The sequence below is a fragment of the Podarcis bocagei genome (genome assembly GCF_964188305.1).
Source record: "Podarcis bocagei genome assembly, chromosome: Z".
Taxonomy (NCBI): Eukaryota; Metazoa; Chordata; class Lepidosauria; order Squamata; family Lacertidae; genus Podarcis; species Podarcis bocagei.
Window position 1 is genome coordinate 32200001 of NC_138140.1, and position 15428 is coordinate 32215428.

Genomic DNA, 15428 nt, shown 5'->3' on the forward strand with positions numbered 1-15428 from the left:
GGTCTTCAGTGCTTAATGATCCTGAATTTCCCTTCTGTTTACATAATTCAGTGTAAAACGGAAGACGTTCTATTGGATTATTGCAAGGTGTTCAGAAATCTCCATATAATATCACAACTTGCTATAATTCGGCACAGTCTATCACATTATATATGTCTGATGACTTGGAGAAATTGCTCTCAAAATAAGATTGGAGTTGTAAAGAAAGCAGTAGGGAAAATATGATTTTTCATACTGTAGAGCTTGGTGAATTTATATAATCACTTAAAAACTAAGGAAGCTTGGCCTTTAGTTGTATTTCCCCCTCCCCCTCCCTTTGTAGTTATTATTGCCTCATTATACAGTCATTTGTACAATGTTTTGGCAGACATTCACTGTTGCATAAATTAAAGTCACTGAATCTAGTTTTTGCCTACAGGTCTTTGATGAAAATACCAGGAACATTTTTATTTGAATGTCAAAGTTTGTCAACCATTAAACTGATTGATTTTTCATTATACAATTCAATAGGAGAGGCAATCTCCAGTCTGTATGCAACATTACACTGAGAGATATACTCATCTCTGAAAAATCCTTCCTGCTTATGCTTTTTAAAAAATGATATTCCTAGCACGGAAGAACCACATGTTCCTAAGCCATCTCTATACATGAATTGTTTTGTTAATATGCCCAAGACAGGTATGCTACCGTAATTCAATTTTCATGAAAATAAATGAAAAGACATAACGTGGATGCAAAATTTCACTTTAACAACTTTTCAATGGGCTTCAAATGATAAGAGGCTAAGCAAGGATTTCCTGAAACTATCAGGGGAAGCAGTGAGAAAGAGAGAGTGCGTAACCAAGACAGAGAGAAACCCTCCCTAAATGGTAATCTTGCTTCTACACTGGCGGTGGGGGAAAACATGAAACCACATTGTAGATCGGGATACAGAACCCTTTATAGGCCAATGGCCACATTGCCTGCATTGATAACCTTCCAAGGGCACAGTCCAGTGGTTGGCAGGAGCCAAGGGAGAAAGTGGGACGGACATTCCAGTCATAAAAAAATCAGAGGTTAGTCCATATACAAACACCTCCAACCAGAGAAGCAATAGGTACTATCACAACTGGACAATTTCTAGCAAGGCAGAAGCAATTAAGAGATGCAGAGAGCAGTGCTGATGAGGGGTGAGACCTGGTGAGGGGTCGTGGCTTGGGGAGAGCCCCAAGGGCCAGAAAGAGAGATCTGAGAGGCTGCATTTTCTCTGACGAAAATAGGGACATCCTAAGGAAAAGTGAGCGCCGCAACCCCAGCCCAGAGTTGGTCACGACTGGGCCTAATGGTCATGGGTCCCTTTACCTCTTTTAAGGAAAAGTGGGACATTCCGGGATCAAATCAGAAACCGAGGCGGCTTCTGAAAATCTGGGACTATCCCTGGAAAATAGGGACACTTGCATTTTGCAAAGCAAAATATAATCCACTTTTGTATGTTAATATGTGCTGGTGTGTACTTTTTAACCTAGTATGTGCATATTTGTACATATCACTGGGCTTGGAAAATTGCATTGCAAAATGCTAACTTCTATGCCACAGGTAGAGAACCTGTGGTCCTCCAGATATTTGCTGGGCCATAGCGCCCATCATCCTTGACCATTGGCCATGCTGACTGGGACAGATGGGGGTTGCAGTCCAGCATTAAAACCCTATGCAGGTTGGGAGCAGGATCTGCATAAAATAGTCTCACCCATTATTTTCCCCCAACTGATCACTGTGTTCTGCAGGATAAGGCCTCCTCCAGATGTTGCCTCAACAGGAGGCCTGTTCTGTAGGGCTTTTTGTGCAACAACTCTTGCCCTTTGGAACATCCTCTCGTAACATATCAAACCGGTATCATCTCCACTGGCTTTTGGGCACCTATTCAAGATCTTCCTTTTTCAACAAGCCTTTTGAGTAGAGATTGCTATCTTAGTTCTGTTTTGGAAATTGTTTTCATATGTGCTTTTTGCTGTTGATGGTCTTAGGATGTTTTCATTGTTAATCACTTCCGAATGGGAAGTGATCCATGAATGAAATTAAACAATTGAAATAAGTAACATGTGGAGAGTGGCTGTTTCCCCATTACTGTGCTACCCAGAAGTACAGCTGACCCTCCAAGAGTCCCTATTTTCCAGGGACAGTCCCAGATTTTAAGAAGCTGTCCCAGTTTCTGATTTGATCTCAGCATGTCCTGCTTTTCCTTAGGAAGTCCCTGTTTTCATAAGAGGGTATGGAGTTATGTGACCCCTGAGCCAAGGGGGAAAGTAACTATACAACCTTTAGAAGACATCTGTAGGCAGCCCTGTATAGGTAACTTGTTCAATGTTCAATGTTTAATTATGTTTTTATATATGTTGGAAGCTGGGCAACCCAGTCAGTTGGGCAGGGTATAAGTAATAAAATTATTACTATTATTGAATAGGTCATCCTTATTTTCATCAGAGAAATGTTGGAGGGTATGGTACAGAAATATTATAATTTGTGCAGTGTGAACTGGCTCTTCGACAGTCAGCAAATCTTTCTCTGGTGAGCCTACTCTATTGGGGGCTTATCTGGGGATGGCAACAGTGGGCAGCAAGTGTGTGATCAAAGCCAGGAGGCTGTTTCAATTTCCCACAATGCTTCGGGCATACAATGGCTCCGAGGGCTGACTGCCTGTGTAATGTGAACAAGGTCTGCAAAATAACTCTCATTCTCAGGCTCTTCCTGGAAGAGGAAAACTATAATGATAGGCAATATAAATAAGCAACCCAATTTTGCACTGAGCAAAAGCGGTTAAAAAACAAACACTGCTTCGTGCATATGGTAATAATTTTCTTAAACAAGCTGGATCCTTAATAAAGCCAAAAATGAATATCTGGTTCCAGTTACTTCAAAAATTATTTTTAATTAAATTGCACAGTCAGAAGTCCTCTGCTGCAAAAAATTACGACTGCCATCATTATCTGCCCATAAATAGCCAACTTTGCAGATTAACACAGAGAATGTTAATGACACTGGCATTAAGTCCCAATTAAACAATGAAGTAATACATAAATTATGACATCTCAGTGGAACATATACCCAAGTGAGACGCATTTCAATAAAACACCATTTTATGTTAGATTTCAATAACTTTCATTTCCTTCTCCTTCTCTGAAAGTACTGACAAAAACTAAATATTCTGATGCTCAAATAAATACCGTTTTTTTTAATCCAATAACAATGTGGAATTGATGTGTGATTTGGCAGGGGGGCGGGGCGGAGAATGTGGTCTACCAAACATCTTCTATCATGTACTATTACAGTTAAATTTGATTTTCCAGCCTGAAAATTGTTTGCACCTGTCCTCAGCTTATTCTAGCATACAGTGTATCGTTAACACTTTCTGTTTGTTTTTGCTTTCAAACAAACGCTTCACACCATTGAATTGGTGCTGCTACGTGGTGTGTCAGAAAACAGCCAGGTGGTGGGTAAATATGGTGGACCTCGCAGTGAGTAGGCAAATTTTAATGATTCATTTTGGTTTTTATAGTGAGCCCTGAGTAACATGCACCCCTAGAGATGGGCTGGTTCACCCTGGCTAAATTTGGTGATGACCTAAGCTTTTTCATCCCCTCCTGCTCCAACCATCTTTCCCAAGCCAATATAAGACCTGAATAAAGAAAATGACACACCCCTCACCCTCTTAAATCTTTCCCTGGTTTGATGCAATGGAACATTGAACAGAGCAGGGCTTGCCAACCTCTTTAGAGTTCTGTGGGTACATTTGAACTTTTGAGCTTGTGCCATGGGTGCTGCACCATGCCTCTGCTAACCTTTATCCTGCTCACATTGTTGGATCAGCCTCCACCCCAATCCACAGGGACACTGAAAGAGAAAGGGCACCACACACTGCTTTCCCAAGGAATCTTGTTGAAAGTCACATCCAGCAGAATTAGTTTGAGCCTTGAATAGCACCTAGAGCTGAAATTAGAAAAGGCCAAGAGCATCATTCTCCCAACTTCCTTCCTCACCTGTATGTACTTTACACTGCAGGAAAGGATAACCACCCTCACCATCACATAACCAGTGAGTGTGGGAGCTCAGAGGCTTCATGGAGCCATGTTGGAGACTTCTTGAATGGGGAAAGTTGCAGTGGTACAGTTAGGCAACTTTAGACTCTGGAGGAGAAAGAGAGAACACCATATGGGGGCAGAAGGGCAGAAGTTGTTAGAGTTGGCTGGGAAGCAGGAACAAGGGGGTGGTGCTCTGTCTGCAGAGCTGGGCTGCTGTGAAAAGCAAGCTGCTCTTGAGATGGCAATCCTGGAAGATCTGCAGCCCCATCATTTAAACTCAGATATAGATATGTGTAATTAAACCATATTTCATAAAGACACCACAACCTCTGCTGTCTTGCTTCTCAACAGTCCTCCCCCCCCGAAAAATAGGTACTCACCATGAAGTTGTTACAGTAAGTGCCATACTTTTTAACAACAAAAGAATAGGGACCAGTACTGCATACCCCCAGGGGGGGAAGCATTGCTTCTGAATGGAAATATGATTCTGAGTGAGCTCCTGGAGCCCCTTTGTGCACTGCTCAGCAGAAACAGGGTAGCGCACAACCTCACAACAATAATATAAGCTGGTCCTCCTTTGTTTGAAGGCCAATGGTTCCTTCTGCTGAACGGGGCCCTTGATGTCTACCCCAAAGTATTGTCCTGATGGCACCACCTGTTGAAGGGGCAAAAGCTGAGGGTGGGAAATAGGAAGCCCAACCCAGGCACAGGACCTATTGAGATGAGTTCCTCCACACACCCCTGGTTTTCACAACTGCCAATATATTATTCACTTATGTACATGCACCGAATGTAAGGAAGTAACATCATTTCATTGAATTCAATAGAAATGATGTGAAATGCCAGGGAAGCTAGCAATTCTTCTCTGGCTTAGATCTGTATCTGAGCCTGTTTGAGAGACCTCTTCTGGCATTTCCAATACAAACAACATGCAAGAACAGAAATAAGGAAATAATGCACAAATTGCATCATTATTGCAGTTATAGACTCTATAGTGGTGTTTCCAGGGATGCTGTGGGGTATCAGTCACATTTCTCTTTCCCCATACCCAGGTTGAGTGGGCATAAAATTTGGATTTAGTGGTCAATCACAAACATATATCCAGATCTGGCAGAGGGTGAGTATAGGATTTCTGGGTTTAAAATCCATTTTCTGATATATTGATATCTTTATATATACTTATCTATCTATGCATAAAATACTAGTTTATTTGTAGAGTAGAGGACTCAGTACACATTTTCTGTATAATTTATTATTTTTCAGTCATTTGAATTTGTTAAATCATAGCACTCCCAGTTGGAAGAGCGATCACAGTAAAATTAATGTGCTCACTTAAGGAATAAGATTACCCCAAAATACCCCACATCAGCAAAGAAGAATTCATTTTTATTTTTTTTAAATTGTCTCAGTTACACTGAGTGTTTAATCCATAGTGGAACCTTTCTAAAGATTTCCCCACAAAATACATTAATGACCAATTTCTTATTATCATTGACTTGGTTTCCCCCCCGAGCCCATTCCTTAATATAGTCTTTGCCAACCCAGAACTCTCCAGATTTTTGGACCACAACTCCTATCAACCCCAACCAGTACACTGGGAGTTGCAGCTCAAAACATCTGGAGAGCATCAGGATGGTGGGGACTGACTTAATATATGTACCACTATCTCAAAGGAATAGCCAAAGAAAGAAGTTAATAAAGATATCTTCCCTATCATTCCCAGCCCAGAGAACATTTCAGTAATACCACACTTTAAAGGAATGAGTGCATTGCCTACATTGCTTTGGGGGGGGGCAGATACTTCTCTGAGCAGAAGGTTGCATTGTCACATAAATTATTGAAAATATGGAATGAAAACTGAAATGTGCGTAAGAAGGGTTGAGCAAGAGAAGGTTGGAATGTGAAGGTTTGTTTGCAAGAGAACCATGAAAAAGGACAAAGCAGCATGTAAGCAAGAAGAAGATAAGGATGAAGGATGAATGCTATTGCTATGTCAGAAGGTAATTAAGCTATGCCACATGCTGTAGCTGGACAGAAGAGCTGTTGTTTGGGAATGCATAAACCATAAGCATCCTGTGTCTTTTACACAGAGTGGCCATTTCCTCTTAAGGCGGGTCAAGAGGTGTCTATTGCAATGCTAAGGAAACCTCTGGAGTCCGAATTTTATTAGCTGTCCAGGCTGAACCCACAGAGTAATGAGTATTGAATGTACATCTCATATCTTAGGTGGATCTAGATCAGGACTTGACTTCAGCATTTTGCTTGTGAAGTAATGCCTCATTAAAGAGGTATTAACTTCCGCAACCGTTATAATGGAGTTTGCAAGATCAGAACAAGTTTTGCTAGGAGCTCTCTATCCCTGTTTTCAAGCATTACACTGTCAATAATAGCTGTGTGTTAGAGTGGCGACTTATGCAATGCATCATGGGGTGGAAAGAAGACACAAGAGGGCACAAATTTGCATATAATTTGCATGTGCTAAATAATGTGTATGGATACAAATTTAGAAATAATTGCTGCAATTTAAATAAATACATGAAGGAGCCTCCATTGTTCAATCTGGACACTGAGGTTCAGATGCGAGGGTCACTGAGAGAAATGAACTTACAGGGAACCAGGTAGAGGGCCTTCGTGTTAGTTGTGCCTGCCCTGTGGAATGCCCTCCCATTAGATGTCAAGGAGATAAACAATTATACGACCTTCTGTAAACAACTGAAGGCAGCCCATGTTTGATATATTGTGTGTTCTGTTGGAAGCTGCCCAGAGGGGCTAGAGCAACCCTGGGGCAGGGTACAAGTAATAAATTATTAGTATTATTATTCTTATTATTCCAAGACTCTTGGCCAAAATTAACACTTCTTCAAAATTAAGGGAGTGGAACATGCCATCTTATTGAGAATAGCAATGGGCTTTCCATAGGCTCAACCCTGCTGGCTAATCTCTACCAACCTCTGAAATTTCACTACACCAAGGGACACACCAACATAGTGCCCATGGTTGCCCATGTGCCTATGGAAGTCTTCCCTGGTGCCAACAATGTCTCCCCTCTTTCCCATGCTAAAATTAGGCTTGCAGTCAATATAATCATTTGTGCCAGGTGGTTCTAGAGTGCATGGAATGTCCTCAACAGTTTCTCCAGCTTGTAAATGTGCTAAAAAGGTCCTTTCTGACCTACCTCTATATTTTTAGGAATATAATCTGATATCTCTATCTCTATGAATGAAAGCTAAGTTTCCTAAGAGGCTTAAATTCACCCCATATCCCCAACTCCATGTTTGTTCACTGCATGATGGAATTGCAGAAGAGACACATCCTGTCTGTTGGGGCATTCAGAAAACCAAGTCACCATGATCAGAGAGATCAGACAGAGTTTGGGGGAACATCCCTTCTCTAAGCACTTTCAGGCACAACTTTTCGGAGTTTGCTCGAGTACGCACAGCTGGGTTTGGTAATGCATTGTGCATACATCCCATCTTTGTCTTGCCAATGTATGCAACTGGCATGGAATTTATTGTCTGTGAGAGTTATGACAAGAGAAGCATTTTCTATTAAAGTCTCCTTTGATCAGACCTCCCATGCAGCCAACAGCAGCAGCTTCTCCTTGATGAGTCACTGTCAACTTTCTAAATCTCAAGTGCTATGAAGATTTACAACATTCCTGCACGGCTTCCCATCCACATTCTGATAAGCAGCAACTGCCAGCCTGTAAATAAAGATAATGGTGGAATTGCTAAAAAGCTGTGCTCCCACCTAGTGCTTTATTGATAGATCTGACTCCAGACTCCCATCATTCCAGAGGCTGACAATAGTTTTTGAGGGACAGCCTAGAATGTGTCTGTGAAATGGTTGTAGTGAAATGAGGTGCTCTTGCAAGTCCAAATGAGCATAAGATATCAACACAGGCAACAATATGATTCCCAGAGTAGTCTAACAATCTAGGCCTCTTCCCAGGGAACTCTGGGAATTGTAGGTCTGTGATGGGAATAGGGGCCTCTTAACAACACTCATCACCCTTAACTACAGTCCCCAAGATTCTTTGGGGGAAGCTGTGACTTTTCAAAGTGGAATAATAAAGGTATAGTGTGGATGTGGCTTTAAAGCAAGTATAAAAACAAAAATAAACCAGGGACCTAAAATTCCAATTCTCATATATGTGTAAAACAGCAGATCCCACTGTGAGAATATTTTGGCCTGATCCAGCAAAACTCTTCCTATTTTCTTTTGACATTCCCAGCCTTACCAAGAGATGTCAGGGATCAAACCTGGGGCTTTCTAAACACAAAGCATAAGCTTAGTTTGATAGGCAGCCCTTGCAGGGTAAATAAGGATAAGTCCTTGCAGAGCTCTCTCTGCCCCCTGTCCAGTGGTGAGGCACCAATTCCTCTCCAGCCACTTCTGTATTTGACACTGGGGAGGGGTCATGCTCCCCCCAATTTTTCCCTCCCACAGGAAGATAAGGAGATACATTTTTCTACTTCTTCAGCGATTATTTGTTCTCCTTTGTGAACTAAGAACCTGATAATAAGAGAAAAACCGGCATTGGTCATCTTCAGGGAAAGAAAATTTCATTGTGATTCCCAGACAGTTTCTGAATCAACCCACCCACCGCCACGTGGATTTCTTTCAGGGGTCAAGTCTGTCATTGACACAAGGAGAATTTACACATGCAAGTCCCATTAGCATTAATGGGAGTTACCTACATAAATCCCCCCTTGCAATAATAGGAGGAAAAGGTCCAGTTAGTCTTCAGGCATTCAAGTTCTAATGATTACCTGTCAAATGGCCCAAAGCACAATCATTTGAGGAGGCTGGTGGGGTGGGGGGAAGAGAGAGACAAGAGCAAATGTAGCCATTTGCTGGCTAAGAAGGCTTCCAAGAGATAGAGGATCAATTACAGGCAGCAGAAGAATGATAACAGCATCCAAATCTGGATTTAAACTGACAAAACTTGACTGATACAACAGTAGTAAAACAATTACAAATCTCGGATTCACCAGTGTCAGGGACTGGCTGGATGACGAGGAATACTGGGAGGCACCAGGTGGTGAACCTGCAAGGAAACCCCGGAGGAGGTTTTTTAACAGGCCATTTCAGCTAAGGCTGTCCACACCATACATTTAAAGCATCCTCTACCAAATCCAAGGGATGGTAAATTTCTAAGGGTTCTGGGAATTGTAGCTTTGTTATAAGTAAACTGCAGTTCTTCTTCTTCTTCTTCTTCTTCTTCTTCTTCTTCTTCTTCTTCTTCTTCTTCTTCTTCTTCTTCTTCTGGGGGGTGCTTTAAATATATTGTGTGTGCACATCTTAATAATTTGGAAAGACCCAATTTGGAATAATTTGGAAAGATCCGAACAGACATGTCTGGATTTCTTTAACTTAGTTCCAGCTATAGTAAGTCCAGCTCTGCCCTGCCTTCTTCTGCTTAAAAACAAAACAAACTATTGGGGAAGTAGAGTTGGTGTGTCCCATCTTCAGCTGTGATTCTAACCCACTAGACCAATAGTGCAATGATCAATAGTCCAATAATCACAAGTTTTATTTTATATGTGTTACTTCTTTTTTTTAAGGAAGAATTCAAACCTAACCTATCACTTCCAAATGGGATAAAAAGGCGTGAATATTGAATGAGCTCCAAGGTGCTTGAAGGATAACACAGCCACTCGTTTAAAAATTCAATTAACCTTATCTTTCTCAAACTTGATTAATAATCCTACAGATAAATCACTTTTTTAAAAAAAGCTGTATTATCTTTTGAATATACTCTGAAACTAACAAACCTAATGGTCCAATCCTATGCTATCTACTCAGAAGTCCCATTGAGTGCAGTGGAACTTACTCTCAAGTAAGTGAATGTAGGATTGCAGCCTTATTTTATTCCACCTACCCTGGGCAAGTCTAACTCTTCTTTTGCAATGCTTAATTTATGAAATTCAGAGCGAGTGTTTCAACACATTATTCCTGGGGAAATGAAAGTGCAGCCGATACTTGCATAGCAAACCATTGGGTACTCAACTACCCCAGCAAACTCATTCAAAATGCACATCTGCCATGTGAACAAGTCATGAAAATAGTTTGTACACATCCAGTGTAGTGTAAAATCAAAGCCTGAGAACATCTGCAGTCTTTAATTTGCTCTGAAAGGCAAAAGCTGAGCATTTAAACGGTTTTTTTTAAAAAAAGACATCACAGCCACTAGAACAAGCAAAACATTTCCCCCCCTGCATGCATTCTTCTTTTTTTACTATGCATCTCATTTCTGGTTAGAGAGCCATGACATTCTTGATGCAAATCAGAGTCAGGGATAGATGAGCAACTTGGGAATGGGGAAGACCAAAACTGCATTATGCCTGAGTCAGACCATCAGTCTATCTGCCTCAGTGCTGACTACGTTGTCAGGGTCTCTGGGGAAAATTTCCAGTAGTAGCAGGAGATGCTGGAGGCTGAACCTGAGAACTTCTGCATGGAAAGCAGATGCTCTGCTACTGAGCTACGGCCCTTCCTCTGAAGGGGCAGGGACCCCCTTCAACATAGAAAGGAAAGAGGAAGGAGGTTTCTGAGGCTTGCCTTCTGTCTAATTTGTTTTGACACACCATCAAAAGTTGGAGCAGGCAATGCCTTTTACCTGGTTCTGGACTCCCAATTGGGAAATTTGTGTGAGACTTGCTTCCATGTCAACCTTTTGGGGCCTGGGGGCCCAGTGCTTCCCCCCCCCCCAGGGGTACTCAAGGGTACACAGTACTGGCACCTTTTCTTTTCTGGAAGAAAAGCACTGTGGGGGCCCATTTGCAAACCAGATAAATTGTTGTGCCTCACCACCAACAATTACAACACTGCAGCCCATTCTATCAGCTACAGTAGAATGCTTCTTTCAAGCCTAATTTCAGCTAGGTGCGGGGAAGGGGACCATGCGAGTGCTGGGAAAGGCCTCTGTGAGTGCAGATGGATGTCACGCCGATGAGCCCTGGCTCCAAGGCTTCCATTAGCCCCTTGTTTCTGATCCTATGCCCTATTGCAATGGAAATAGCTGTTCTAACCCCTGATCTGCACTGTGGGGTGGATTGTTAGCTTGAGTATGTAAGTGAGCTGGGCTAGAAGAAGGGCTAGAAGTGAGAGCTGTGCTTGATTTCTGCTTGAATCCAAGGATGTGGCTATAGAAGCAAGACTGAACCTGGATCCGAACCTGCTGGTATCTCCCTGTGTTCCAACAGGCCCTTTGTGCCCCACCTGGATCACGTTAAGGGAAAACCTGTTAGATTAGACCAGTGGTCCAGCTTCCATCATGTTGGCTGAGGCTGGGGGGTAGTTGGCATACAACAAAATCAGGACTACTGATTCCTCTCCTCTGATCAGGCTGAGTAATCAGATTCAGGCTGAGTAGTCATATTCACATTGGACAGGACTGCGGAAGTGATCTTCTCTGGACGTCTACAAAGCTCCCATCTTCCCTGCTGAATAGCTCTCACCATTAACGAAACTTCACTTAATGGTTAGTTAATATATGCTTCCTCACCATTTCACCCATTAGAACTAGTCTGCCCCATCTTCTGCATGACAGATCTTCAGCTATTTGAAGACAGCTGTCACATCTCCTATGAATGTTCTCTTCTCCAGCCTAAAACATATCTAGCATCCTGCTTCTCACAGTGGCCAACTGGATTCCTTAGGGCAGCCTATAAGCAAGATTGAAGGCCGCTATCTTTTCAGTGGTGGCTTTTGACAGCTGTATATGTAGAAATTGTCCCTGAAAACTGGGGAGGAGTGGGAGAATCTTTATCAAGTTTATAAGCGTTGGGATCAACCTTAATAACTTTGGATTGTACCCAACTAAGTTCTACTCAGACCAGTAGTCACATCAATTAATTTCAACAGGTCTGCTCTTTGTAGGGCTAGCACAGGATACAACCCATTACGATGTGACCTGGGACCATTCTTCCTTTTACTTCCTACCCCCCATTTTTTAAAGCCTCTCTCCACTCTGCATCTGTGCAGGTTCCTTGGCCATACCTGGAGTCTCAGTAGAAGAACACAATGATCTAACATTCTCCCATAGGCAATCCAGGAAGGGCAGATGGACAGGGAGCCTGTGGAGATGGCAGAGTGTGAGAGGCTTTTTTTTTTAATAAAGGAAAAAGTATAAAAGAAAAAAACCCATGGCCATATTTAGTTAAGCACCAACCTTCTGCCCCCTGAAAAATTCAACAAAATTATCTGCCCTCCCACCAAAAAAAAGCAAGAAGATAGCTGTTTTTGTAGATGGCAAGGAGTTCCATGAAACAATTTGAACAGAACATCTACACAAAACAATAACAAAATAAAGTGACACACCATTTTGCATTAATATTCACAACCATAATGAAACATGGAAACACGCTTGCAAGCAAACCTTTAATTTCTTATACTAAAGTTCATTTCCAAATTAAAAAAAGAAAATAAATTTTCTGTAGGAACTTCGTTCTTGAAAGCTCTTGGGAGCAAGCCCTCATTTTGGCTCCCGTATTGATTTGTAAACGTTCAAATATAATTGGGCTACATTCATGCTTTCTGATTTATGCATAGGAGCAGCAATGGCGAAGGAAAAATAGGCAGACTCTCTCTCTTACCCAGCATAAATAACAGCTTAATTGCAAACGCCACAAGAACTACCTAGCGAATGAAATGAATTTGAGCCACCGTTTTTGTACAGAAAGGCTGTGTGTCATTGATAGCTGCATCTTGCTTTACTGTGCTGAACGTAATTGTTATGTTTACGGAATAAACTTACTTTTGTGGCACAAAGCAATCACATAGGCTCAAGCACTGAAGGGCTGTATCACGGACCAATGACCTAGCTATTTCCCACCCAAACTGCATATTCATCATGAGGGGCATTTGTGGCCTTTATTAAGGAGCCGGATTTTAAAACATCAGTGCAGTGAGCTACATAGTAGCTGAAATGCTACCTGGGCTTTACGCAACCCAATTTAAGCTCTGCTACCTGAGTTTGTCTACCACAGCCTGTCTCTTCTTACAAATATTAACTGTAAATATATCTGTTGCTTCATCCTGGGCCTCAGGCTCTCACCTGTAAAATGGGAATAGCAAGATAGCACCACTGGAAAAACCAACAAGAATGTAAAACATTTTTGCATAATGCAAGTGCTGTGCAAATGGTTACTAATTCTGACTTATTAGTTGGCTTTTTAGATTCAGCAGCACAGAATCACCTCTTGTCCTTTTCTCCTGTATTGGATTCTCAGACAGATTGTCTTATATATTTACAAAGGCCAGTTTCCAACTGTCTCTCAAGGATGAGGAACATGTGGCCTCCTAGATGCTGTTGGGGCTACCACTTTCATCACTCCAGTTGATTGGCCATGCTGGCTTGGGCTGATGAGAGTTGGGAGCCCAACAATACTGTGTGTGACAGGTTTCCCATTCCCACTCTAGCATAACTAAGAAAGAATATTAGTGGCTATGAGGTTTCTCAGAGGGCACTTGCAAAAACAAGCCCTGCTTCAGAGATGTATTTTTCAACCAATACTTTTGGCTCAGTACTTTTGAACATCAACCAAGTAAACTTGTGCTGTCTTTGGGGAAAAAAACAAAAACAAATATATGGTGAGAAATATAGCTCAGCTCTTGAAAGTGATCCAGTGAGCTGGCACCCAGGTGCTACCAAACAACCATTTCCAAGAAATCTATTAAAAGATGTATTTATTTTGCATTTCTACTGAGTATATGACAGAAAAGCTTAAAAACCACTTCTGTGATATTCTGCAAGCCAGTCAAACAAACAAACAAACAAACAAACAAACAAACAAACAAACAAACAGAAAACACTTGGATCTTTTCCTTTTGGTGAGCTTCTGCTAGATCACTAACAACTGAATGTTCAGTGTCTAGTGCAGGAGTAGCAAGTGTGTCTCCCTCTAGACTTCAGGCTCCAGCTCCATCAGCCCCAACCAACATGGCTAATGGTCAGGGATGGTGGGAACTATAGTCTTGCAACAACTGAAGGGAACCACAGTGGTTACTCCTGGCCTAGCACCTACTAGTCTAACCCAATAGCTGTTTTCAGTTAATAGAATTTTCCCCCACACTTCCTGTAGAGCAAACTGAGTTCCATATGTTGTGCTGCTGCTGACTTTGGCAAAACTGCAATTCTGTGGAATGACGGAATGCCTTATTTACAAACTGATAAACTGTATTTCCAGGAAAAATGAGTCAAGAATGGAGTTATGTTTCAGGACATAGCTTTGGACAAGACTCTCCTGTGCCAACTCAAATCAAGCTATTAAGCAACTCTGTAAAGTCCCGCTAGGATTGCTGGGGTTACATTTTGTGTATGACAAACTGGTTGTTTGGCTGCACTTTGGACTGGGTCAAGCTTCCCCAGACACCATGGTGAAATGAGTTCAGTCTTGGCCTTGCCATCCATTCACTCTTCAGAGGGACTTTCACTCTCTTCAGTGCTTTTCTCAGGCAAAGTCTCTGGATTGGTCTCAGATGGATTACCAAACCCAGGATCTTCTGGCTGAGTCCCGTCTCCATCGTAGATGATATCTTCTGGATTTGGGGGTGGTGGGCAGAATTCCTCACTGGGAAACATCTCTTGAAATATGGCCTCAGCCTATTTGGAAGGAAGCAAACATTTAGTTAACCTCTTTACTGGCTGAGATTACAAACCAATCCACATGCATATTGTGGTGTGTCCACAAGCAACAAAACCATATTTCACATCTGCCTCGCCACGTGCTTGTTCACAATACTGCTCCTAAGAGATACCCAAGTACTTCCTTTATTCATTCATACTCATCTCTCCCTAAGAAACAGAAAAAGGAGAAAATGTGTGCATGCACACGCTTGGACTTTACTCAGATCCCTTGGAAAAGCTGTAGAATTCATTTGAGCCTTGAAAAGCACACAGAGCGGAAAGAGGAAGTGGGAAAGAGTGTCACTCTTCCAACTTCCTCCTTCCACTGTATGTATTTTTCAAGGTAGAAAAAGGTTGCCACCCTTACCATCTCAAGACCAAGAAGGGCAGAGAGTTGGGACTCAAAGGCTTCATAAGTGCCAGGGGGAAGATAACAAAGGCATCATTTCGCCTACCACCGAGTTAAAGATTAAGAGCTATATATATAATTATGGGCACAATGCTGTCAGGGTTGAACACTTCTAAATCCCACTGATTTCAAATGGAAGAGAGCTAAGTGAGCAGCATATATTTTTACATTCTGATAACCAGATAGGACTACATAGAAACATTTTCAGCCATGTCTGTCCGAGTGAGCATGCAAGGATAACATGCACAACTTCTTACGCTCACAAGGCTATAGCAACCATTAATTTTTAAATGACTCAGGCCAAGTGAGAATATATGCAAGAAATTTTAAG

General features: G+C 41.9%; 1 protein-coding gene across 2 annotated transcripts in view; it reads right to left on the minus strand.

The window, feature by feature from the left end:
- Positions 1–12421: 12421 nt before the first annotated feature.
- Positions 12422–15428, minus strand: part of CHM (CHM Rab escort protein) — a 72340-nt gene continuing 69333 nt past the window's right edge. For both annotated transcript variants that reach the window (XM_081180183.1, XM_081180182.1), the window contains exon 15: positions 12422–14664. In XM_081180183.1, coding sequence (XP_081036309.1) covers positions 14473–14664 — 192 coding nt within the window. In that variant the 3' untranslated portion in view covers positions 12422–14472. The remainder of the gene's footprint in view (positions 14665–15428) is intronic.